Raw genomic sequence first — 23484 nt, 5'->3', positions numbered from 1 at the left:
CTTTGGGGGGCGGTGGGCGTGGCCAGCGATCGGGCTGGGAGCTTCCGCGGCGCCGCGCGGCGGTTGGGTAGGGGAACGGTTGGGTGTTTGGAGCCGTCGTTCTTTGCTCCGCCACCATGGACTCGCGTAAGCTGAGCGAGCTGCGGGCCTTCGTCAGGCTGTGTAAGCAGAACCCGGGCCTGCTGCACACCGAGGAGCTGGGCTTCCTGCGCGAGTGGGTGGAGAGGTCGGTCATGGGCGACCGTGGGGAGCGGGGCTGGGGAGGGGGGGGGGGCGTGCCCGGTCATTAGCGGGGGGGGGGGGGGGGCGGCACGTGGCGGTTCGGGGCCCCGCCGCGTGGCTGAGGAGGGGGGCGGAGGGGGCGCGTTGCAGTGGTCGCGGGTTCGAATCCCGCCGTGGGGAGCGTAGAGGCACCGACTCCTGCGTGCCTGAAACTGCAGTCCGCTCTCCTCACGGCGGTGCCTCAGCGTAGGGCCGCCCTGGGGCTTTCTCAGATCTGGGCGGGAACCTGGCTATGCGTGCGTGCGTGTGTGTGTGTGCGCGCGCGAACCCAAACAGTGCTACTGCATGGCTTTCCACGCTGCTCCAATGAATTATTTATTTCGGTTCCTGTGCAGTGATGCTTGAACTTTTTCGTGCGTCTTGTGCCGTTGTGGGAGTATTCCTACTTCACTCTGCTTGGCTGTGCGGTGCCCGCAGCACACGTGCATAGGAAGGAAAGGTGCAGAGTGCTTGAACCTGCTGCGGGCCCTCGGTCCCATTGCTAACGTGTGGAACCTCGCCCTGGGTTACATCCATCCCTCGGTTGTGCAATTCTGGGTGTTTTGGGGCGGAGGAAGAGAACGCTGCTGCCTTTGGCCAAAAGAAGCGTTAGGGAATGGAGAAACGATCTCCGATTTGTCATTTTTTCCATGCAATGCAGAGAGCTCTACTGTGCAAACTGTGTTTTCATAGAGGCTCTTTCTGGTTTTGCTCATGTATTTGAGCTAAATATTTGATGAAGTTGTACGCTTGGGAATGTGGAACGGTGGTCACAAAATTACATTTCACGTGGCGTTCTGGCAGTTTGGTGAGCTGCCCTCCCTTCAATTACAGGCTCTTGTAGGGTCTCCCCTTTCTCTGCAAATGGCCTGAAGCTTGTCACTGCCTGGCTTCAGGTGGGAGCAAACCCGATGAGTCTTCTGTCTGTCAGTTTATCTGTGGTAACCTGTAATTATATAGGTTAGTCACCAAGGTGATGTTGCAAGTGGTTACAGAATAACAATTAAATACTAATAAAATTCTGATTTGTTTTTGTTTTTCTTAGACTCCGTAGTTTGTGAAATAGCACAGATGAAACTGTGGGTGATCTGTATATGTTAAGTGCATCTTGTAAGAGTTCAGAGCTTGGCTGGGGCCTCTTTTGGGGTATGAGGAAGGTAGAGGAGACTGACCGAGTGCTTTTGGTCTTGAACAAGGTGCCAGACTAAAATGAGCTGATCTTGAGCCCTGTAATTTGGATTTGTTCCAGAACCCAAATCTTTTAGCTCAAGCTGTTCTTAAATATATGACTGAAAGGTGGGAAGGTTATTGACCTACTTGAATTGGAAGCTTCGGTCTTTGTCTAGTAGATATAGCCAGTAAACCAGGCTTTGAAGAAGTCTTACTGGGTTTTTTGTTGTTGTTTTAGTAGGGTCCGTTAGACGAATTTATTTTATTTGTGAGTGTTGTTCCTGAAGTTGTCGTTTCTTACGGATGTGCAGCCAAGGGTCACCCAGACGATCCCCGTGATGGCCAATTCTTCTTGAACTGCTTTCTAAGAAAGGGTTATAGAATTGTATGCCTTACTATTGGCCTGCAATGGGTAAATAAAAAAAAATAAAAAAATAGGAGCAACAGTTACTACATGTAGTGTAATTTTTGCCTAGCTCTCCAGTGATTTATCAGATTGCAGTTGTGCAGTTCTTGGAATATGATATAGATTAAGCAAGGGCAATACACCAGAGGTGCATGCACATTTTTGTTATAGCTTCCCAAGATGCTGTTTGTTTGTTTGTAACTTGTGACTTTTTCTTTTTTTTCTTGAGATCAGTCCTTATGTATGACCTGCCCATCCTGCCATCTACCTTTCTCTTGCTCTTTCTCCACAGGCTGTGTCCCATCTGGGGTTTTCAGCCCTTTGGGGCTTGACTGTGAGCTGATGCCATAGGGGGGGAGGGGAAGGCCTGACTTAAGAAGCTGTAGGATCTCAATGCTAGGATGTAATCTAGTTGTGCTGATTCCTCAAAGCAAAGTCCTGTGCCCTTCTGGGTCCTCCTGCATGTGTGCCCACTTCATTCGCCACTGTGTCAAACCAGTTGTGTGGTTCCTCATTGAGCTGGTTGAACCCATTGAGATGCTGGACACAAATGTAGTTGTTTTTTTCCTTTTGGAATATCCATAGCCAAAGCAATCAAGAACTGTCCGAAGAAGAATGTAGAGCAGAGTGGATGGGTGGAAAAGTAGTCCTAGGAGCAGCCTGCCAGTAGATATGATTAGATGTTATATGAAACAGCTGGAGAATTCCACCTGTGCTTATTTCTGGCTGCTAAATCAAGTCAATGTAATATAGAAGCTTATTCTATATTGAGGGAATACTGTCTATACAAAGAATGCTATTTAATGGGTAGTGGGAGAAAGTCACGGATATTGAAATGCATAAAAGAAATGAAATGGTTTTCTTGGCAGCATTTCTTAAAAATTATATAAGCATTTTAGATGAGAAAAATATGGTAATAGATATTTTTTAGTTCTCTTAAATGTTTTGATCTGTTTCAAAAATAATTATAATTTTAATGGGAACTATAATAAGAATACCTTGTTGTGAACTGAAAAAAAATAAACTTGCATTTTCAGGGGAAAAAAAGGGTGTTTCAGCCAAAAGGCAGCTTTCCTTTGTGAGAAAGGGTGGTGTGTGATACACATGAGTACAGATTACGGTGGAGACCCAACGTTCATTGCACTGCGCTGGGGAAAATACGGTTCATGTGTACTTTTTAATTGCTTTTACAGTGAATTGCACTGTTGTATTTTTTGTCATAACAGAAGGCTGAGATTATCAGCAGGACTCGAGTCAATAAAATACTTGGCATTGTTTTGTTAATCTTATTGTCTTTTCTTTCCCTAATTTGCTGAAAAGCATGGGAGGCACAATACCACCTGCTCCAGCCAGTACTTCCACAGATGAGACAAGTAAGGTGAGATGTGAAGAGTTTGTACACGATAATGTTTGGACACTGCAAAAAATGATTGGGCAGGAAGAGAGAAGCAAAAATTGCTGCTAAGTTTTACCCAGACAGTGTGGGTGAATGCACGGGTGAATAATTTTGGGAGGTAAGACTGAAGTCTGCTCCACTGCATCGTGTGGGTGACGGTTTGTTACGGATGGCTTTCTAGTTTGTTTCAGTTGTTATCATGCTCCATTTCCTTAATCGTGAATGCCTGATGTTCTCAACAGTGCAAATGGCATACAAAGTCTTGATTGCTCCTTTTTATGCAGTCATTACCAGTTTATAAACCTCTTATGTAGCCATTGCTGGCTCAAATTATAACTTCACATGACAAGAAGTACTTGCAAGCATGATAGGTGGTAAAGAGTTGAATTGTCAATTTTTGAAGACAGTATTGTAGAAAAGGTTATTTTTTTCAGGAGAGATAATAAATTTGCCTTTTAGATATTCATAGGAGAATTGCCTCGAGCTTGAAATTATTTTTGGGAAAAGCAGAATGCTTATTTTGGGTTTAGCAGGACAGTGGTACTGGAGTACTGGTTGATAAGAACTGAACTCTGTCGGGGGTTGTTTATGTGTAGTGAGTATAGTCTGTGGCCCTGAAAGTACAAACACAGCTTCTGCCTGTCATAAAGGAGGATGTGCTGTGTGGTGGGATGCAGAGGAACATACTCAAATAGTTGGAAGCTGATAGGAAAATGTTTGAAAGAATATTGTGTGTGTAAATAGCAAATATCTCTTGACAAATAAGAAAACAAATTTTAATCATTGATGCTAACTTATTGTTCCCTGTAGAGGACCTTAGCTTAGAAGTATTAGGTTGAGAGAATTTTTCATCCAGATGATGCATCTGGAAGATTGCAAGGGCTAGTTGGTATTCATTGCAAGACTGAATTGGGTATTATCTGAATCATTTTGTTTTGATTATTGAATTATACAGTCTGAAAGACTGGCTTTACCAATAATAGAAGTTCCTGAGTCAAGATCTGGGCTTTGAATTATTTGCATGCATGACAGACTTAATCTCAGAAGAGGAAAAAAGGAGATCTGTATCTGGAAAATAACTGTTTAGCCTTAGAGCAGTTGTATTCTTTGAAGATTGGTTCTGGATTTTTCAATGCCCTGCTATTTATTAGAGTGGGAGTAGAATCTCAGTCAGAAATACACACTTACAAATGCATTTCTTTTTCAGGGTAAAGCAGAAGAACAGCCGGAGGAACCAGTTAAATCTCCTGAGCCAGAAAGTGAAGAGAGTGACTTAGGTGTGGAAGACAGTTGTCGTTATCATGGTTAGAACATGATTCTGGAAGTCTCTGTAAATGTGGTCTAAATTTGCTTTTTATTTTTCCCCCAGAAATTGACAATGAGGGAGTGATTGAACCTGATAATGATGACCCTCAAGAAATGGGAGATGAAAACGTGGAGGTAAGCACAAATCCTTCAATGGCTGTTGCAGCAGGAAAGAAGGGGAGAGCTTTTGAGTTTAGTCAAGAATAACAATCAAGGGGGGGGAATTAGTACTACCCATTAGCACTAATAGGTATCCAGCTGCTACTTTGAGTCTTCTAGTTGAAATCATGGTGACTAATATATCTCCAAGATGGAAGCAGAAAAAGAATGCTTTTTTTCATACTATGATTTAAATCTAAATTAAACACAAACTTCTGAAGTCAGAAAGGTGCAGCTTCCTTTGGTGCTGTCTCAGTGTGACGCTTCCAGCCTGGACTCCGTAACCTTTGGATTTCTTCTGTGCGTTCCATTCTGTTTGCTTATTTTCTTAGGTAACTGAAGAGATGATGGATCAAGCTAATGAGAAGAAGATGGAAGCTATCAATGCCTTAAGTGAAGGTGATACATTGTTTGTTTGTTTTCTAGTACATATTAAGGGACGTAATGCTTGGTGCTCCTTTTAAATACAACAAAAAGAAACAGACCTTAATAAAGTGTCTTGGACCTTTGCAAGCACCTCCAAGAAGCAGAAAGCTTACTTCGTATTAGATATCCGAAACTAACTAGAACATGAAAGCTTTTTTAAGTACAGTCTTCCCCATGTGGCTGTAATTTGGGGAAGTATTGCAGCACCTTAATAATACATCAACTGCTACAGTAGTTCCCTGTGTATTATTAATGTCTCCAGTGGTTTGTCTCGAAAGAAAGACAAAGTTTTGTCTTTGCAGTGGAAAGCTGCATAATAAAGAGGTGGCTTCCTATGTGATTGCATATGAAGTCAAACATACAAACATAACTCCGAAAGGACACCCTCTCCTCATGGTTCCAGAATTCACTTCGGAGTTTGTTCTTCAGTAATGTGGCAAGGATGAAAAATTGATTTTTCCTTTGATAATGTTCCATTCAAGACGTAGCTGGGGAATAGCACCATGTAAGGTGTGTTTGGCCAGTTGGGTGTCGTTGCTGCATAATGATGGAAACTTCACTGGTGCTCTTTTTCAGGTGAACTTCAGAAGGCTGTCGATTTGTTCACAGATGCTATCAAGCTGAATCCTTGTTTGGCTATCTTGTATGCCAAGAGAGCAAGGTAAGTCATGATAAACTAGTGATGTATATTACTGTCCCAAACTTAAATCAAGTCTTCGTTTGATTTATGTATGGTTGTTGCTTTTTTTGTATTTTTTTTTTTATCTGTTTGGTAGGGGCTGGTGAAACAAACAATACATTGTATACTCTGTGTAATTAAAGTATGGTAGTAAATACAGCAAGTTAGTTAATTATTCAGAATCCAAAGGCTGTGGTTCTCCACACAGTGTTTTTTTTATTACTTGTATTAACAAGTTAACAACAGGAAGCACCTGTTTCTGATCTGTTATTGAGTAGTCTTCTGAAGGATGGTCCAAGTCTTAACACTGAGAGCACTTACAGCAGGTCAGTCCAGCAGCACACCTCATCCAGCCTTCTGTCATTGTCAGTGGTTAGCAGTCACAGGTGCCTGTAGAATAGAATATGAAAACAAGGCAAGAGGGGTGATACTCCTGCAGTTTTTTTCAGCCTTTGGTTCATCTCATCTCATAGGATTGTTTGAAGCAATATCTTTATACTTAATAGCTCCTGATGGCTTTTTCTTGTCTTGCTGTGATGATGTCAGTCTCCTCTTGGAAAAACAAATTAGTATTTGCAGTGTTCTCTGGCAAGGAGTTTGAAAGCTTAACTAAATTAATTATGTGATTCTTTGCTTCTTGCCTTGAATTTGTTGTTTCATTTGCTTCCTACTGATGTATAAAGGAACTAGGACTGTTTAAAGGTTTCTTGTTCTTGGTCTCCCTACTACCTCTGATTTTTATAGACTCAAGTTGTAGTGTGTGTTTTTTGTTTGTTTTTGGTTATATTTTCTGTTGCAGGCTATAAGGTCCGAATCTCCTTCCTTGTACAGAAGGAAGCAGCTCTGTTCTTAAGATGATGCTGCTGTTCTTGGAACTTTTTTCAGTTCTATTACAGCCGCCTTTGAGGTGGAAGAACCAGACCAGAATTTCACAAAGTATTCAAGTTGAGGTCCATTATAGGTTTAGACAGTGATTTGGTTGTGTTATATTTTGATTACAGTCTTTGTTTTTTTGACATTTCTGTATTGAGAAGTTTAAGAAACTGTTAACAAGGTGTTGAAATCAGTGTACAGTGCTGTATTAGTTTGTATTTGTATTAGATTGAGCTGGCAAGGCTCAACTCTGAACACTGAACTCTCCCACTTCTTGCTAATGATTCACATACCACTGTGGGGGGAAACTAAATTTCAGTGGCTGTTAGCACTACAAACTCTTTCTGAATGTAGCTTTTTCAAAAGCATCTCATTAGCCTGCCTGTTAGTCATCCAAAATTATTTCCAGCTTAAGTTAGTAACTTGGTATTTCGATACATACAATAAATGTTCTTATTCCCACAGTGTTTTTGTGAAACTACAGAAGCCAAATGCTGCCATTAGAGATTGCGACAGAGCCATCAAGATTAATCCTGACTCAGCACAGACTTATAAATGGAGGGGGAAAGCGCATAGGTAATAAACTGCAACTGATGTCAATGTTCTCTTACTTGGAGAGGAACGGTTTTGTTTGTGCTTTTTCTTTCTCTGTTTCTCTGTGAACTGTCAATATTGTATGTGAAAGAAGTAGTTGTGAGCCAAGAGTCCAATATCTTAAGTGTATATCTTACAAGAAAGAAAAGATGGTGGTGATTTATTGATGGCGACTTAAGAATAATCCTGGCACAGTCTTTTCCTTTTTTTTTCCTCCCTTTAATAAGCCATCTTCTAATGACTTACTGTCATTCGGAAAATTGTTTTCTAATCATTTGCTAAAGATTAGGAGCTTTGGCAGCGTGGGATTTATTTGTGGCGTGGAGCCTAACTGAGAAGGCTGGAGCATGGTTTGGATTAATGTCTGTGAGATGAAGCACTGTGACCCCTCAGGAATGGCAGCATTCACTTAACTCTTTGATTATCACAAGTTTGTCTAAATGAATAAGAAGTAGTGCTGCATGGTAGTTTTGATAACTGTTGGGTTAAGACATGGTGCACTCAGGTAGGTAGGATGTTTAAATGCTGAGTAAATGTGCACTTATGCTGGATTTGGTAGTAGCGTAGACTTGTACAGAGCACTGAATGTGTAGCTTCACATTGAGCATCTGCCTGGTTTTGCTGAGTGTTTATTGATGTGCTTTATGTGTTTGGGTAGAGTACCTTCTCCCTGGGAGACCATTCTTGTTCATAGCAAAGAATGACATGAGCCCATTTCATTTTTTTTTCCTGATTTTTACGTCACACGAGAGTTACATTAAAGATATGAAGCAAGCAAGCATACTCTTAATAGCATTACAGAGCACATATTACAGAAAACACAGTGATTATTAAATTTGGAACCATGTGGGTAGCTGTGGAAAAAGTTACCGAATGCTACGTGGTTGTAAGTACACAAAACAAGTGCTAACTGTTTGCTTTTTGGCTTCTGAATGCTGTCTTCTGAATTCCAGACTTCTGGGTCACTGGGAGGAGGCTGCTCATGATCTTGCTCTAGCCTGTAAACTGGATTATGATGAAGATGCTAGCGCCATGCTGAAGGAGGTGCAGCCAAGGGTAAGTGGGAAGGTGATAATGGAGGTCCCTCTTTTTGTCTCGACATTCTTGGGATATGCATGGTGCTATGGGAACGTTCATGTGTCAGTGTTCATCTGACACTTCAAACTGAGTTTAGAAATGATCCTACCTTCAGTCACTGCTGTTTTAACTGTTTGGAAATGAGGTCCCTGGGACTAAGTGTATAACCTAACAATGAAATGTTCCTTTTTAAAACCTGAACAGAAAAGTGTGATGTAGTTATCCAGCGATGTTATCACAGTGGTGATGTTTTTTGTTTTTATTTTTGCTGTTCTGGATTTTTTTCTTTTCCCCAAAATGTTTCCAAACTAATCAGAGCTTCATCCTATATGTTCTACAAAGGAAGCCTTCTTTGGCCGTGCTTTCATTTGTCTACCCCATGAGGGCAGCATAATTTCTTTGAGACCTACATTCAGTTTTCCCCAAGTGATTGATCTCAATGCTGTTCTAATAAAGTGCTTGTGTAACATCTGTAAGAACATGGATTGTAGGCTTTCTTTCTCTTCTCTTTTACATGTTCCTTTGAAGCGATTCTTAGACCACAAGTTGCAGTTGTTACATTGTACTGAGTTTACATTGCAAGGTCTGGAGGAGGGTGAGGATGGGGGTTTATACCTGTGGTTTGCAGAGCCAGTTCCAGCCAACTCCAAAAGTGGACCCGCTTCTGGCCAAAGCTGTGTGCATTGCAGCTCTGTGATGATGTGTATAAGAAAGGGTAAAACATGCTGTGCAGCAGCTGTGAGAAGGAAAGGAGTGAGGAAGGAGAGGGAAATGATCAGCTGCATAGACAGCAAGATCAGTGAAGGAGGAAGGTGCTCCAGGTGCTGGTGCAGGGGTGTCTGTGCAGCTTGTGGTAAAGCAGGTTGTTGCCTTGGAGCCCATAACCTCACTGTTGCTCTGAGGGAAGATGCAAACTTTGAAAGGCCCCCTGCTCGGAGGCTCCTTGCAGGAACTGCAGCCTGTGGCAGACCCAAGCCAAGCATTCTGTTCCTGAAGGAATGTACCTGCATGGAAACCTGTGTTGGAGCAGTTCATGAAGGACTGTGTACCATTGGAACAGAAGAAATGTGTGAGAAGGCGGGAGCAGCAGAAAGGAGCTGTTACAAGCAGGCCACGAGCCCTTTCCTCAGTTCTAGCTGTGCCACTTGGAGGGGACGAAGTAGAAGAATGAAAAGGTTGAAGTTGAGACTGGGAAGAAGGAAGGGTAGGGGAAGGTGTCTTTAGTTTTGTCATTGTTTCTTATCATTCTGTTCTAATTGGCAGCAAGTTGAATTGGTCTTTCTCCAGTTGATTCTATCTTGCTAGTGACAGTCATTGGTAAGGCATTTCCCTGTTGTTGTCTTGACTCATGAGATTTTTTCATTGTTTCTTTTCTCCTGTTGTGGAGAGGGAACAAGAGAATGGCTCAGTGGGCATCTGGCAGTCAGCTGAGGTTAACCTGCCAAATACATAAACATTCCCATAGCAAACAGCTCAAGTTTTCAGTCTTCCTGCCTTGCCTTTGCAGAAAACGCTCTCGCCAGCAAAACACCAACTGAAACCATCTTACAAGCCATTAGTCTTCTGTGTCAGACTACTGATCTGTAACACATCTGCTAGATCTTATGTCTTGACCTTTTTTTAATAAGAGGTATACTTAATGATTTGCTGAGAGGGAACATGCACAGAAAAAGCAGAGTATGCCTATGATGTGTTGAGACTTACTTGCTGGAGGTGTGCCAGTTTGTAGATGTAGCTTGAGGAAAAAAAGTGTATGATTTTTCCATGAAGTGAAAATGCTGGTCTCTTCCAGCTGAACTATTCACCATCTTTTGTAGTACTTCTTAATTAAGTAGCACTTCTAGTTTGAGTTACGTTCTGAGAATGTTTAACTTACCCTGAGAAATACTTAAAAACCATGAAAGTTAAAACTTTAGGAACTTTTGTTAAACAAAAAAAGTAATGGAGCTATTTCATAGCTGTAACATCAGATTCTGATGGCATATACTGCTTGTGGTGTCAGTCCTGCTGCCTGCAGTGTGCATTCTCTGGCAGATGTACTTTGAGAAATATATGGTAGGAAATCTGTATCTAATGGTTAAAATAACTTGTATCAAAAGTCAACAACTTACAAATCAGTTATTCTTTTACAGGGTATTTTGAGGGAATAAAAGAGTATGCGTATGTAGGAAGGGCTTCCAGCTGTAGTTTATTCTAGTTCAGTACTTCTCTTCCTCAACTTTTACTTACTGATTTTACTTTTTTAAATTGCTAATGTAAGAGAACGTTAGAGTACCTGTCATATATGGTATTGTCCTTCAAAGCTCTGCAAATTGTGAAATGAACTGTGTTTTGTAACAAAGAAGCATTCTGGTTTCAGGAATGGTGCTGCAGGTAGCGTTCTGTTATTAAGATGAGCCTGGAGCCAGGAGCTTTAAAGAGTTCATTGTTAATGAGTCTCCTCCTCTGGAGCTGGGCTGTTGTTACCTTTGAGAAGAAGACAGGAAACAAACTTGCTCCCACCTGCCCTCCCTTGCTTTGATTCAGATATTCTTTGGCCTGCTTAAGACTGACTGTGTATGCTGCACCTGGAACAGCAGTAGCACTATCTACCAAGTGTGTCTGCGGGAGGAATTACACTTCCTGTTATTGTGCCAGTGAAAATTCCTTTCTCTAGGGGCAATTGCTGGTGTTAGCCTCATAGAAATTAATATTTCAGCACAAAAGCAGGAAGGAACGTGAAACTACTAAATGTTAAAGTTCTAACTTTAACATTTGTAGGTTTAACACAACGTAGGTCCTAGAGCTTTACAGGAAAAAACATACTAGAGTGGAATGCGTGGTCTGGTGAATCCAGTGAGGACATAGTATGTGCAAGTAACTGATTGTGGTAGAGAGGAAGTAGCGCTTCTGGGATGTGAAGTCAAATCTTATTTTTAAGAACTGGTGAAAATAGATTATTACAACACTTGCGTGTATTTGATATTGAAATGTGTTATGTAGTGTACTAGGAAGTGGCTGAAGTCTTGTAATTGTATTTGCAACAGGCTCAGAAAATTGCAGAGCATCGCCGAAAGTATGAACGGAAACGTGAAGAAAAGGAGATCAAGGAGAGAATGGAAAGAGTGAAGAAGGCACGAGAGGAGCATGAGAGAGCACAAAGGGTGAATGCTCAGGCTTTAATGTTGCTTACCAGTTTGGAGAGTGGTGTAGTTATTTTGTTTTCAATGAGTTGCATGGGAGAATTGCTTTCACTTTAAATCTTAAATCTTAGGGAGTTACTTGATTTTTTTGGTTACTTGACTGATGATGGAATCTGGAGAAGAGGGCCTTTTGCTGTATCTGTACCTGTTGCTTATGGCAAAGATAAGCTCTGGTATCTCTAGGAATCTGTATTTCAGGAATTCAGTTACTATATGACTGTACTAGAATATTATTCACCTAGTATTTATTTCCAAAACTGGGAGGTTTTAACTTCAAAATAATCCTTTGTGTCATCTCTGCACTTCTATCTACAGTTCACTTTTTTTTTTTTCCTGTTCTACCACTGTATTTTTACAGCACGTTAGGGGTGGGAATTGGTTCTAAAAATTAAGCTAATGGGCTAAAACTGATCATATATTTCATGGTCAGCACACTCCATGTAACTTAACTGCAACAACGTATGAAAATAAGAGGAGCTATTGCTGTTTCTTGTCTGCGGCTTTATGTATTGAGAAGTGCTTTATTTGATAATTCCTTTAGCCTGTGAATATTAAACAGTCTCAGCTTTTTTTTTTTTTTTTTTTTTTTTTTTTTCCTCCTAGAACCTTTTGAACAGTAGAAAGCAGGCTGCAATTCCATAGCTCTGTTTGGAATTATATGCTTTTTTCTACAGGAGGAAGAAGCAAGGCGACAAGCAGGAGGAGCTCAATTTGGTGGTTTCCCTGGTGGCTTCCCAGGTACGTGTTTTTAAGCACCAATACTTGTTACTTGAAGTGACTGGCTGGTTGTTTTTCTTTTCCCATATACAGTATTATAACCACAGTGTAGATAGCATTTATTCTCAAGATGGGGAAAGGAAAAATGTTTTATGAAGTTTAAAACTTGTCTATAAATAAATCACTGAGCATTTATGAGTGGGGGGACAGATGAGAGATTCTTTCTCTTAATTGCATTGCTTCTGGGTAACAAGTAGAGGGAAGACCAATCAGTAATCATGATTGATGGAGTGAAAGGGTTTAGGCATGAGAAAAGAAAGATGTAACATTTGCTTAGTGCATATATATGCTGAAAACATAGTATAAAATTTTCTGAATTACTAAGGGTGACTTGGATGCATCCTGCTTGAGAACTAGAGTTGTAAAGCTGAAAATTGAGTTGAATGTTAGCTTCCAAACATTGCAGTTTTTCTTATAGTTTGACAGAACAGTTTCTCAATGGAAATGTTGCAATTTTTAAACAGTTCTGTGAAGATCAGACATTGTGTCATTTTTGGGTACAGTCAGTTGCAGAGAAGCAGTAGTGAGTGCTTGAAGATCAAATTGTAGTTGTGGTGGGTTGAATGCATGCTCCAAATAAATTGGCTTCAAGGGAGGCAAATAGCGACCATATCTGCCTCAGGGATTTTTTTCAGTTATGATTTTGACTTTTTTTTCCCCTTCCAAATGTAAAGCTCTTACCGCACATTGAATGAGCTTGGGACACACTGCTACTGATTCAACTCTGCTCTCAATTGCTCATCTCTTGCTTTCAAAAGTCTGAATTTCTTGACTCGATATGTACATCAAGTTAACTAGAAAGTAACTGTATTTGTGTACAAAGTGCTAGACCCTAATTAGGTCCTCCTGTTCGATTGGGTTAAAAACACTGGAAACAAATTGCAGGTTTTCACAAAGCCCCTGCTTTCCATTCTTTGAAACAGCCCTTTGCTCTGTGGAAGGCATAAAATTGGGGTGTATGAGTGGAAATGTGTTTTGTTCTGTTCTGTGTCAGTGAGAGCTCCTGCACAGATGAGTTAAATGTTCTTCATCACGCATTCTTGTGGCTTGGGCTTTGCAGGTGGATTTCCTGGGGCTATGCCTGGCGGTATGCCGGGAATGGCAGGTATGCCAGGTCTCAATGAGATTCTCAGTGATCCAGAAGTCCTTGCGGCCATGCAGGTGAGTATTTGATTAGAACCAAAGCTAAAAGCTCACAATGAGGGAGGAACAGCTTAGGGGAGCCAAGAGAAAAAGATGTGACCCACTGAATAGCAGTGAAGGTGCTTGCTTACTTCTGTTGTGAAATTTTCTCCTTGTGTGTGTAGCTGTTCCAGACTGTCTGGAATCTATTTTTTCAAACTGACAGGGACTTAATTAAAGGTGTCGTGTTGTCCTCTTTTTTTCTTTCCCTACACATCCTTCCCACTGCCCCAGCCTTATGCTTGCATATAATCAACAAAATCATGTACTGGATAGAGTTTTAAGCTTTTTTTGAGTCTCTGGTTATCTTCTATACAGTGTGATTCATTTCCTCCTTTTTTGTGAATGCATCCACACTGTGGTGAGGGGTAATGATGCACAAATGAAAAATTATTGTTAATATTGTTGCAACACAATGTATTGCAATAATGTTGAGAATTGTCTTTCTCCTCTGGGAGTGAAGAGGCAAAATAGTATCAGAATAGTTCTACATCTGGTATTTTCTAAATGTATGTTTAGAAAGCCTACTTCCTTAACTACTCAGTTGCTCAGTTGCTTAGGTCATTGAACAGCTGTGATTGGCATCTAAATAAATAAAAGCATTGCATGGGGCTGTCATTTGGTATGCCCTGAAATCATGAAAAAGGCATGGCTTCTCATGCAAAAATTCATGAGTTCCCTTAGTAATTGCTGGTTTATGGAAACACACCTTTATTTACGCTGCCACAAACAACAATCAAACTGTCCAAAACAAACAATAACAACAACAGAAAACCCACAACTTGCAATTGCATTCATGACTGGCTCATTTATGCTGTAATACAGGACTTTGAAAGTGGCGTTGTGGAAAACAGCTCTGAAGTGCAGTTAAATGTTGGGTGCTTAATACATGCCTTTAAAAAGGCTCCACTGCATGCTGATTATATATGCTCCAAAATGTTTTGGTATTCTGTTGCAAGAACACAGATTGATGGTGTTTTCTCTAGAGTCTGTTAGCAAAGCTTCAAGATTCTCATTGACTTCTTTTGCACAGTATTTAAATCTAAGTAAGATTTAAATATCTGCACTACCTGCTCCTTACTAAAATATTTGATTGCAGTCTTATATCCTTCCTGAATCAGCAGCAGCACAAGCTGTAGTCTTAAAAGAGTAGGTTTTACTGCTTGGCTTGATTCTGCTCAGTGCAGCTATGGAATATGTTGAAGGATGATGGAAGCTGATAGCTGTTACTGAGGCTAGCAATGAGGTTGCAAATAAGTCTGAAGATTCTGATTCACACAAGTCTCCCAAATCATTTATATCAAAGTGTTATTTTAACTGAGAGTGTGTAGAGTCTTTTCATAGCAAGGAGTCACTCCTGAAACTGGTGTTTTCTGAGAGTGAAGACCTTCCCAATCTCTTCTGGATTAGTGTCTATTAACATCTTTATGACAGCTCCCCTTGAGCTTACATCAGTATATGCTTCTTCTAGTTCTTTTCAAGGCTTAACTGAACCAGATGTGATTTTTCTGCAGTGAGTTCTAGTGTATGTAGCTTGCTCTGAAATAGTGCCTCCTGCTTAGTTCCGTGGGAACTACAACAGACACAAAGAGCGCAATACTTGATAGTGTTTTGTAACTACTTGTAATTCGCACTAGTTTTCAACATAGTCAACACCATTAACTATGCTTTTAGTTCAGTGATGAGCAAGAGCCTGCATGCCACACTTGTAAAAATCTGCATGGCTGGCTGGAATGTGGCTTGTCTTTCACATCACTGTTATCACTGCTGAAATGCACCACCCAAGACTTCACTATGCTCACACCCACTGTTTGGTCTCCATAAATGTTCAGCAAGCATTGGTGACTTTCAACGGTTGCTTTTTTTTTTCCACATGGAGCAATTCAGTCAGATGCCTTTGCTTCATCTGCACTTCCATGTCAGACACCATTTGGTCAGAATGCCCCCCTGCTGCCCTCTGTCACATGGCAGCAAAATGTAATGGAATATTGGTGAGAAGGTTCGGCTTCTACTGCCATACCACCACCATCTGCCTCTTGACATTCTGGGCCCACATAATAAAATAGGAAGCATTGCTTTCAGAGCAGCCCTTGGGCAAGTGAGATGAAAATAATGCATGAATTTATAGTCACCAGAAGAAGTAGCTGAAATGGGTAACTTGAGGTGGGACATCTGGGGAATGTTTTGTTTATTTTTACCATTTTGGCTGTCAGGAGGGTGTTGTAGTATTTCAGATCTTCTATGCACAACTTCTGAACACAAATGTCATATTGTATATAGAGAAACACGAGTAGTCATAATCAGATATAAATTCTTTTTTAAAAAGAATGATGTAAAGCGCATCTAAGGGCTGTTTACTTGCCATATGTTGAACGCAGACTTGTGCCTAAATGTGTAACATAGGAAAAAAAGAAAATTGTGTTTTCCCTTCACAGTGTTACTCATTCTTCTGCAGCTGAAGACAGGGCCACTAGAAAGCTGGATGTTTCATTAGTGCCATTTATACTGTCATTTCCCTTCCAGCTTTCATGCTAAGTGATTCCATGTGAAACAGTTGACATTTAAGTAACCAGCTTTAGTAGTATTGCTCATCAGTGTGAAGCTTTGGATGTGTATCAGCCTTAAACATCTTAGTAAGCACTGTCAAGTGTTTGCAGGCTTTTGGGGAGTCGCACAACAGTGGAATAACTGAATTCATAACACATAGAACACCTAGTGTGAAATTGAACACTTACTGCGTATTTAGTTGTGCTTTAATAAGATTCAGTGACTAAGCTGATTTATCTTCACGTTCAGGATTCATATACACGTGTGACAACACAGATATAACAATACAGCATGCTCTTCATAGTCTTATATGCTATTATGAGATTGGAAATTGAGGTTTGAGTTTGTGCGAGTCATCTTCCTGTTTTTATAGGAATCCTGTAAAGTGGAGGAAATATATTCAGAGCCTTTTCTTCTGAACCCTACCATCTTAGAGAATTGGCAGATTCCCTTTTGTGGGGGAGATAAAACTCGTATTTCTTTTGTGAGAAAGATGAGACTTGAATCTATCAGTTCTCAGCGTGTGTAAAACGTGACTTAACCACATGGTGATGTTGGAGTGCACACCCACCAGAGGCATTTTTGGATCAGCCCTTGTTTAAGGGCTGTAGTCTGTGTCTGGTGCTAAAATAGATACATGGTGAGTGTTACTGTTTCACAAACATCTTCTGAGGAAAGATTGTATCCCTCAATGGAACTATCTAAATGCTAGATTGAACAGAAGGTAAATTTATAGCTTCATACTGCACTTAATAAACAGCCTTTGTTTTTTTTTCTGGATTAAAAATGATTCTACATGGGTCACTGAAAGTAATGCCTCCTATTTATTTCAATGGAAACCACAGTAGATGCCGAGCAGACAATAGCACTGCTGAAACACACCGCTCACCACCTCACTGTGCTTAACATCTGCTCTTTAATTTGCAAAAACCTTCAGCAAGTTTCAGTGAATGTCAACAGGTGCCTTTTTTTTTTTTTTTTTTTGAATGGAGAAATTCAATGATACATCTTTGCTTCATGAGCACTTCCATTTTGTCAGCCTTGCCCTCTGCTGCCATCTGTCACATGGCAATAACACATAACGGGGTGTTGGTGACAGAGTTCTGCTTCTACTGTCATACCACCACCATCTGCCTCTGATGTCATGGGCTGATATAATAAAGTAGGAGGCATTACTTTTGAAGCAGTTGTTATGGTTCAGTAAAGGCCAAAATTATGCTGGCCATACAGGAACAAGTATTAGTGTTTTGCATACTAAATAGTGAAGATGATCTGTGTTCTTTTGACCAGTGTCTTTAATGTATATGTGAATGCATTTATTAACTATGACACAAAAGTGCCACGAGAGAAGATTCTCTTCCAGTTGTGATTTCCCAGAGAAAGTGGGGAATACCTGAGAATCAGATGTCTTTTCAAAAGCCAGGTGCTGCCGCGTCATCTGCTCACAGTCTAGCAGATTAAAGTTTCTGCTGCTGAAGGAAGTTGGATGAAAGGGATGTGTATCAGCTACTGCATGGAGGGGGGTATTCTGCCATAATTGGTATGCATGCAGATCTCTGTGGTAGACTTCTAAAAATGCCCTTGTTTTTGCTTTTTTATGTCCTGCAGGATCCAGAAGTTATGGCTGCATTCCAAGACGTTGCCCAGAACCCAGCAAATATGTCCAAGTACCAGAACAATCCCAAGGTCATGAGTCTCATCAGTAAATTGTCTGCTAAATTTGGCAGTAAACCATAAAATCCCCAGTTCATAAAAATAATTTTTGAGTGGGAGAGGTTGATTTGGCTAACCAGTTGCAATAAAACAAACCATTGTACCTCTGATCTTCTTAAGAAGAGGAACTGTGTGTTCTAAGGAGAACTGCTCTCTAGCCCCAAATGTTGATTTTATTCAGTGATTGGTTTACAGCACTCAAATTATATTCAGATGACCTAGTTTAAGCCATGCCTCCTTGTCCAAGAATTGCAACGTTTCATGGCAAGTATTAAATACAGTTTAACATTCCTGTGAGAAATATTCAGGAGTGTAAGATAAAAGCCTCTCTTTTTTGTTTGTTTGGGTTTTTTTGGTTTTCTATCATTTCTTTTTTTTGTTTTTTTTTTCCTTTAATTATTTTTCCTCAGTGAACAAAAAGCAAGGAACTTAGATGAAGTCTGTCTTAATCTTGTTAGGACAGAGAAATTGGCCTACTCACGAGTAGGAAAGGTGGGATAAGTCTGAACAATTAACTGGATAAGGGTATTGCCTGCATAGTCCATATTGTTGGTTTTTTTTTTGTTTTTTTTTTTTTAAATGAGTGACTGACTTTATATAGATATTAAAATGATTAGAATAACCATGATAGTTAGTTACACACTGGAACTTCTGGCAGTACTGCAAATATTACACTATTTTGATCACCGCAGTTGTACAGCAAAGGTGCTTTCCTATCCTTTGCACAACCTGGTATGAAGTACGTACTGAAGTTTTGTTACTTATTCAGATATAGTCCAGCATGTTTATGTAATGTTGAGTTTGGGGTTTTTTTTTTAATCAGTCCAGGTATGGGAGAGCAGCTTACTGTCTGTGCTTGTGCTCTTGTCCTTGCCCAGTTGGCAGGTCCTCTTCTGGTAGCACTCGCCCTTGGGGCACGCTTGCCAGGTTTCATCTATTTGGAAACTTTAGGGAAGGAGTCTGTTCCCATTGCTACCTCTGTCTCATTGAATGCAAGCCATCCAGAACATGTAAATATAGAGTTATAAATTGGTGATGAGGAGAATATCCAACAAAGTTGCAGCTCGGGGTTCTGAATTGGTTTGAGTCCTTATGTGCTTACAGATAGAACTTATTGGTAAAAGTCCGCTGTCTGTGTAGAGATGATGACTCTTCCTCCAGTGCGTACTGTAGTCTTCCATCTTTTTTTTCTTTTTTTCTTTCTTTTTTTTTTTTTCTTTTTTCTTTCTTTTTTTTTCTTTCTTTTTTTTTTTTTTTTTTTTGTTAAGAAAAAGAGAGAGGTGGGGAGAAGAGAGAGGAAGGTATTTTTGTAATTTCATACTTCCATGTTTTCGAGACTTGGGATACAGAGGAAAAAATGAGTAACTAAAGCAGACAGAACGTTCTTCTAATGCTTACGAATTCTGAGCACGTTGTATTCTTGAAGCTGTTTCTGTGCTGTTAATGATGTTCATTCGTCTACTGTAAGGACCAGTGTTGCCTCTGCTTGTCTTACTTAAAACATCTTTCTGTGGAAAAGCGGTCACAATTAACTGTTCACTGCTTGAGTCTCAACATTAATTTGTTACTCTTTTGTAATTCTGTATCTTAAGCCATAATTGTTGTTACCAATTTTAATTAAATCTGGATTGGTGTAGGAATTAAAAAAAAAAAAAAAAAAAAAAAGTAAATCCCCAAATGCTTTTTCTCATGCTAATGACCCTGCAGAATAAAATGTGAATCTTTTTGCTTAAGAAATATAGTTCTGAATACTTATAGTAGCCTTTCAAAATAAAGTATGGTTTTGGAAAATAAAACTTTTTGGATTTGTGTAACTTTCTGATAAAACCTATTTTGCTGAAGTTGAATGTGGGAATGCTTTAATTAAACTGTGTATGTATGACCTGTGATTTAAATTAGAACTAAGTGCTTAATGGTTTGTCTTAGTGACCAAGCAAATTCAAGCTATGATGGAGTGTTGCTTTGTGCCCAGCTTTTGATCATTCTCTGATCTCCTGTTCCCAAGAGGAGAGGCTTGAAGTAGGCCACCCCTCAGCATAGGCTGAAGCTTTACTTCTGCTTCATTCATGCTGTTGCCTATATGCTCTGTGTGACTTAGTCTTTAGTACAGATTAATTCCCCTACGATTTCCTCTTACATCCTCTTGGCTGTTTGTATCTGTCTACCCATGGCTAGTCGGATGTCAGAAGCTACCCCGGTAGAAATGGTCATTTGTGTGTCCTGTCTGCTTGCTTACACATCAGTTACCCTTATTCAGAGCTAATTGATGCTAACAAAATATTCTCCAAATTCTTTTGGTTTTAGCTTTAGCAGCGTAGCTGAATTCTTTTGTCTGTTTGGGAATGCACATCCCATGACTCGTTTATGTGGTCTTTGTTTTCTTTTCAGTGCTATCTGATAAGATAGTTGAAGAGATCTCTGGACCTCATCTCAGTTTCCCAGGATGCTGCATTGACACCTAAGCAGCTTATCTGCTTTGAACAGAAGTGCAAGTGCAAAAACATAACTGCAGTGGAGAGGAGCAAAGATGAGGATAGTTCCTGTTCTGGGGTACAGGTAGCTATGAGCAAGTAACTTTTCTGTTCAGCACTTGCTCCAGCATTTACTGGCAGTCTTGAGGTTAATTGCTCCATTGCAGCACAAAGAAGGGATTGTGCTTATCAGTACAGTGGCAGTAATCAGCTCAGTTGACAACTTGACTTTGAGAACAGAATATTTTTTAAAAATTGCTCTCATTTCACTTTTGGACTGTGAATAAAGAACACTTGCCAAATTAGCTTGGTTTTTCTTAATTTGGAAGGTAGTAATTAGATGGGTGGGAGCCAGACTGTCTCAGATTTGGACAAAACTGGGCTGAATGTGTCGATAAATGAATATTAAAAAGCCATGCGAAAGTAAAAGGTAAAGCCACATGGTGAAGCAGCACGTTTGCTATTTGCAACAAGCTGGAGTTCCAGGTAACCCGTCTTGAAACATCACTGCGATTTTCTTGTTGCCTCACAGGACGTATGGAAGTAAGCAGTGTCGCTATGGGAGCTTGTAGAAACTGCTGTCTGATCTGCCTTCATCCAGAGGGACAGGAGGTAAGGGCCTTAGCCAGGATGAGCTGGAGCCAGATCAGCTTTGTGTACCTTCCTATGGGTTGGAGCATGCTCCTGATGAGAAGTGTTTGGACCCTTCTGGAAATCCCACAGGACATCTAGGATGAGTGCAGTGATTTTGTGATTGTAGAGCAGGTTGATTTGTTGGATTAGCAGTAAGGCTGGAGAGCTGTTTTATTAACTGCAGCCCAGTCTGAAAGTGGTGCCAGTGCGGAAGTGGATTGATGTCCTCAAGCAGGAGAGTAATAAGGTAGGAATATGGTAGCAGGATGTCGTTGTTCTGATGCTTGGAGAAAGACGTCTCATGAACCTCTTTCAGAGCTTTGCAGAGGTGAGCCTCGACCTTACTTTGTACAATGTTTCTACATACTGTAGAAATGTGATTCCGAATTAGCAAAGAGATGGAGTGAAAATAAAACTTCCACAGACAACTGTGTTGAGTATTACAGGGCAAGTCATGAGAGTTTCAGTAGAGTGATACAAGAAATGCAAGTATGGGGAAACAGGAACAGTTCCGGTGTGATAAAGAAATAGATCTGGTCACATGGTGACTGGCTGATTTGTGCTACAAAGCAACAAAAATTTTCAGGTGTCTCTGGGGTACGAATAGTTGTTCACCTTTCAAATCAGAGCTTAGGTAAATCTCATTCTCCTGGTGTGGTCCTCACAAACAGGAGCTTTGTGAGACAAAGCTTCCTACATCCCCTCTGACTGGAAGTCCTACTGAATGTAAATACCAAGGATTGTCCTGTAAATCTGAGTCTTGATAACTAGCCAAGTCAAGATGTTAACTTACAATTTTGCTAATTGTGTTATTACTGTACCTGACTGATGTACAAATATGCTTTGGAAATGTATAATTCTAGGTGGATGGTTTCAGACAAGCTTGAGATCTGCCTGTCAATAAATAAATGTATTTGCAGAATGTGTTATGGCTCTCTGTTAAGTGGGTGGCAAAAATTGGCACCGTTTGTGATTACGCACTTAAGTACATTAGCTTATTAAAAAAATAAACCAGCTTTTTTTAATGCATTAGCACTTTGGTGGCTACAAGAAGTCAGATTCTGCTAGCTGTGTATAAATGTGAAAGATTACAGGACTTGGGATAGCAGTTTACCATGGAACTTCTTCCTGAAGGACAGCGATAGAAGCAGAGATGGTAAGTATAGCTTGTACAGAACAAAAGCATTCAGAAGGAGAAGGTACTGTACATGAGCTGTGAAATAAACAGCAAGGAAGTGAAGTCTAAATCAGTAAGTAGGAAAGGGAAATCCATTATTAAAGCCTTCAGTTTCCTAAACCGAATGTTCTTACTTAGGAGGATGAGAGTCTAAAATTACTTTGCATTCTGTAGTCATAAAGTATCATAGCAGAAGATCAGACCAGATATCTTAAAACCACTGCAGTGTTTAATAAAATTACTTTTTAAAATAGGATGAAGGAACAAAATTATTAGAAAGTTACCAGAATTAGATGCAAAAAATATCAAGGCATTACATTGAGAATAAACTGGCTACTGCTAATTGCACTGCCTCTTATTAGAGAGCATGTGCTGAAGATCAGCCACTGACATCTAATACCCATCTGAAAAAGAAAAGCTAATGGTTTGTAAGGAAAAATGAAATGCAACTGTTCACTAAAAAAAAAAAAAAAAAAAAGAAAAGAAACCACAACTTTTTTTTCAGATGCTAGATATTTACAAGTGCCTGGGAAAGAAAACAAACAGCAACGTAACAAAGCTTGTGTTTGACAATTTAGTCTATGGAAAACCAAAACTGGCTAAGGATTATTTGATCAACTACTAAGGCTGTTGAAGTGGCATGAGAGGAGATAATACTTGCAAATGCAAGTAATTTAAAGCTGAAAAACTTTTCAACTTCTTTGCTGTCACTGGGCCTAAAAAAGGTGTGTAGGGAAAACTCAATGGTATTCCAGAAGCTCAAAGTCTGTTCAGTTGCTTAATAGGTAAAACACAAGCATGTATGCACTTAAGAAATGGGCTTTTAATATGTTTTTGATTGCAGTGCTTTATTCTGGAATAGGTTGGTGTTCCAACTGATCTTAAGTATGAACTGGCTGAGTTTGTACGATCAAACACTGCTGCTGGATGAATTCAAACTGCTGATCTGTAGTTGCTTTAATCTGTGTTGCCCTGAAAGTATGCTCCTAAGTAAGTTTTGCTACAGATTCAGAAAATACTTCTGAAAATAGTAATTCTCTTCACATTTCCAATCTCAAGAGAATTTCTGAGCAGAAAAAAGGTGTACGGTTCTCTTTTTTTTCTGTAAATTAGTATTTACACAAGAATATACAAAAGTATATACACAAAGAATGTAGCAGGGTAAAAGAAGTTTGAGTTCAGTGTTCATTTGCTAAGGTAAGACAGTGCAGAGGGAGTAAATTTGACTCTGGAGTCATTAAGTGTCATCATTCTACATACTGAATTAGGAATGGAATGTGGGTAGGCAAGAGAAATGTTGTCAATGGATGTTACTTAATTGTCCTGAGGTCCTTTAACTTCTTGTGTGAACTTCTTGCAGAGGAGAGGAAGTCTGACAAAATGGTGTCTGCCACGGAAGTGCACATAGGTGTGCCACTGAATTCCTCCATGCAGGAAAAATGGCACCCGCTGACAT

General features: G+C 40.1%; 1 protein-coding gene across 1 annotated transcript; it reads left to right on the top strand.

Annotated features, from left to right (window-relative positions):
• Positions 1 to 116: 116 nt before the first annotated feature.
• ST13 (ST13 Hsp70 interacting protein) lies at positions 117 to 17771 on the top strand (the record flags this gene model as incomplete). Its single annotated transcript, XM_079549580.1, has 12 exons — positions 117 to 226; positions 3158 to 3215; positions 4441 to 4510; positions 4603 to 4673; positions 5030 to 5096; positions 5700 to 5784; positions 7141 to 7251; positions 8223 to 8325; positions 11373 to 11489; positions 12203 to 12266; positions 13366 to 13466; positions 17643 to 17771. 12 exons carry the CDS (start codon positions 117 to 119, stop codon positions 17769 to 17771), a joined length of 1086 nt encoding a protein of 361 aa, XP_079405706.1.
• Between the last annotated feature and the right edge of the window lie 5713 nt (positions 17772 to 23484).

This window comes from Tetrao urogallus, assembly GCF_951394365.1.
Source record: "Tetrao urogallus genome assembly, chromosome: 1".
Taxonomy (NCBI): domain Eukaryota; kingdom Metazoa; phylum Chordata; class Aves; order Galliformes; family Phasianidae; genus Tetrao; species Tetrao urogallus.
This window is presented reverse-complemented; position numbering and strand designations above follow the sequence as displayed.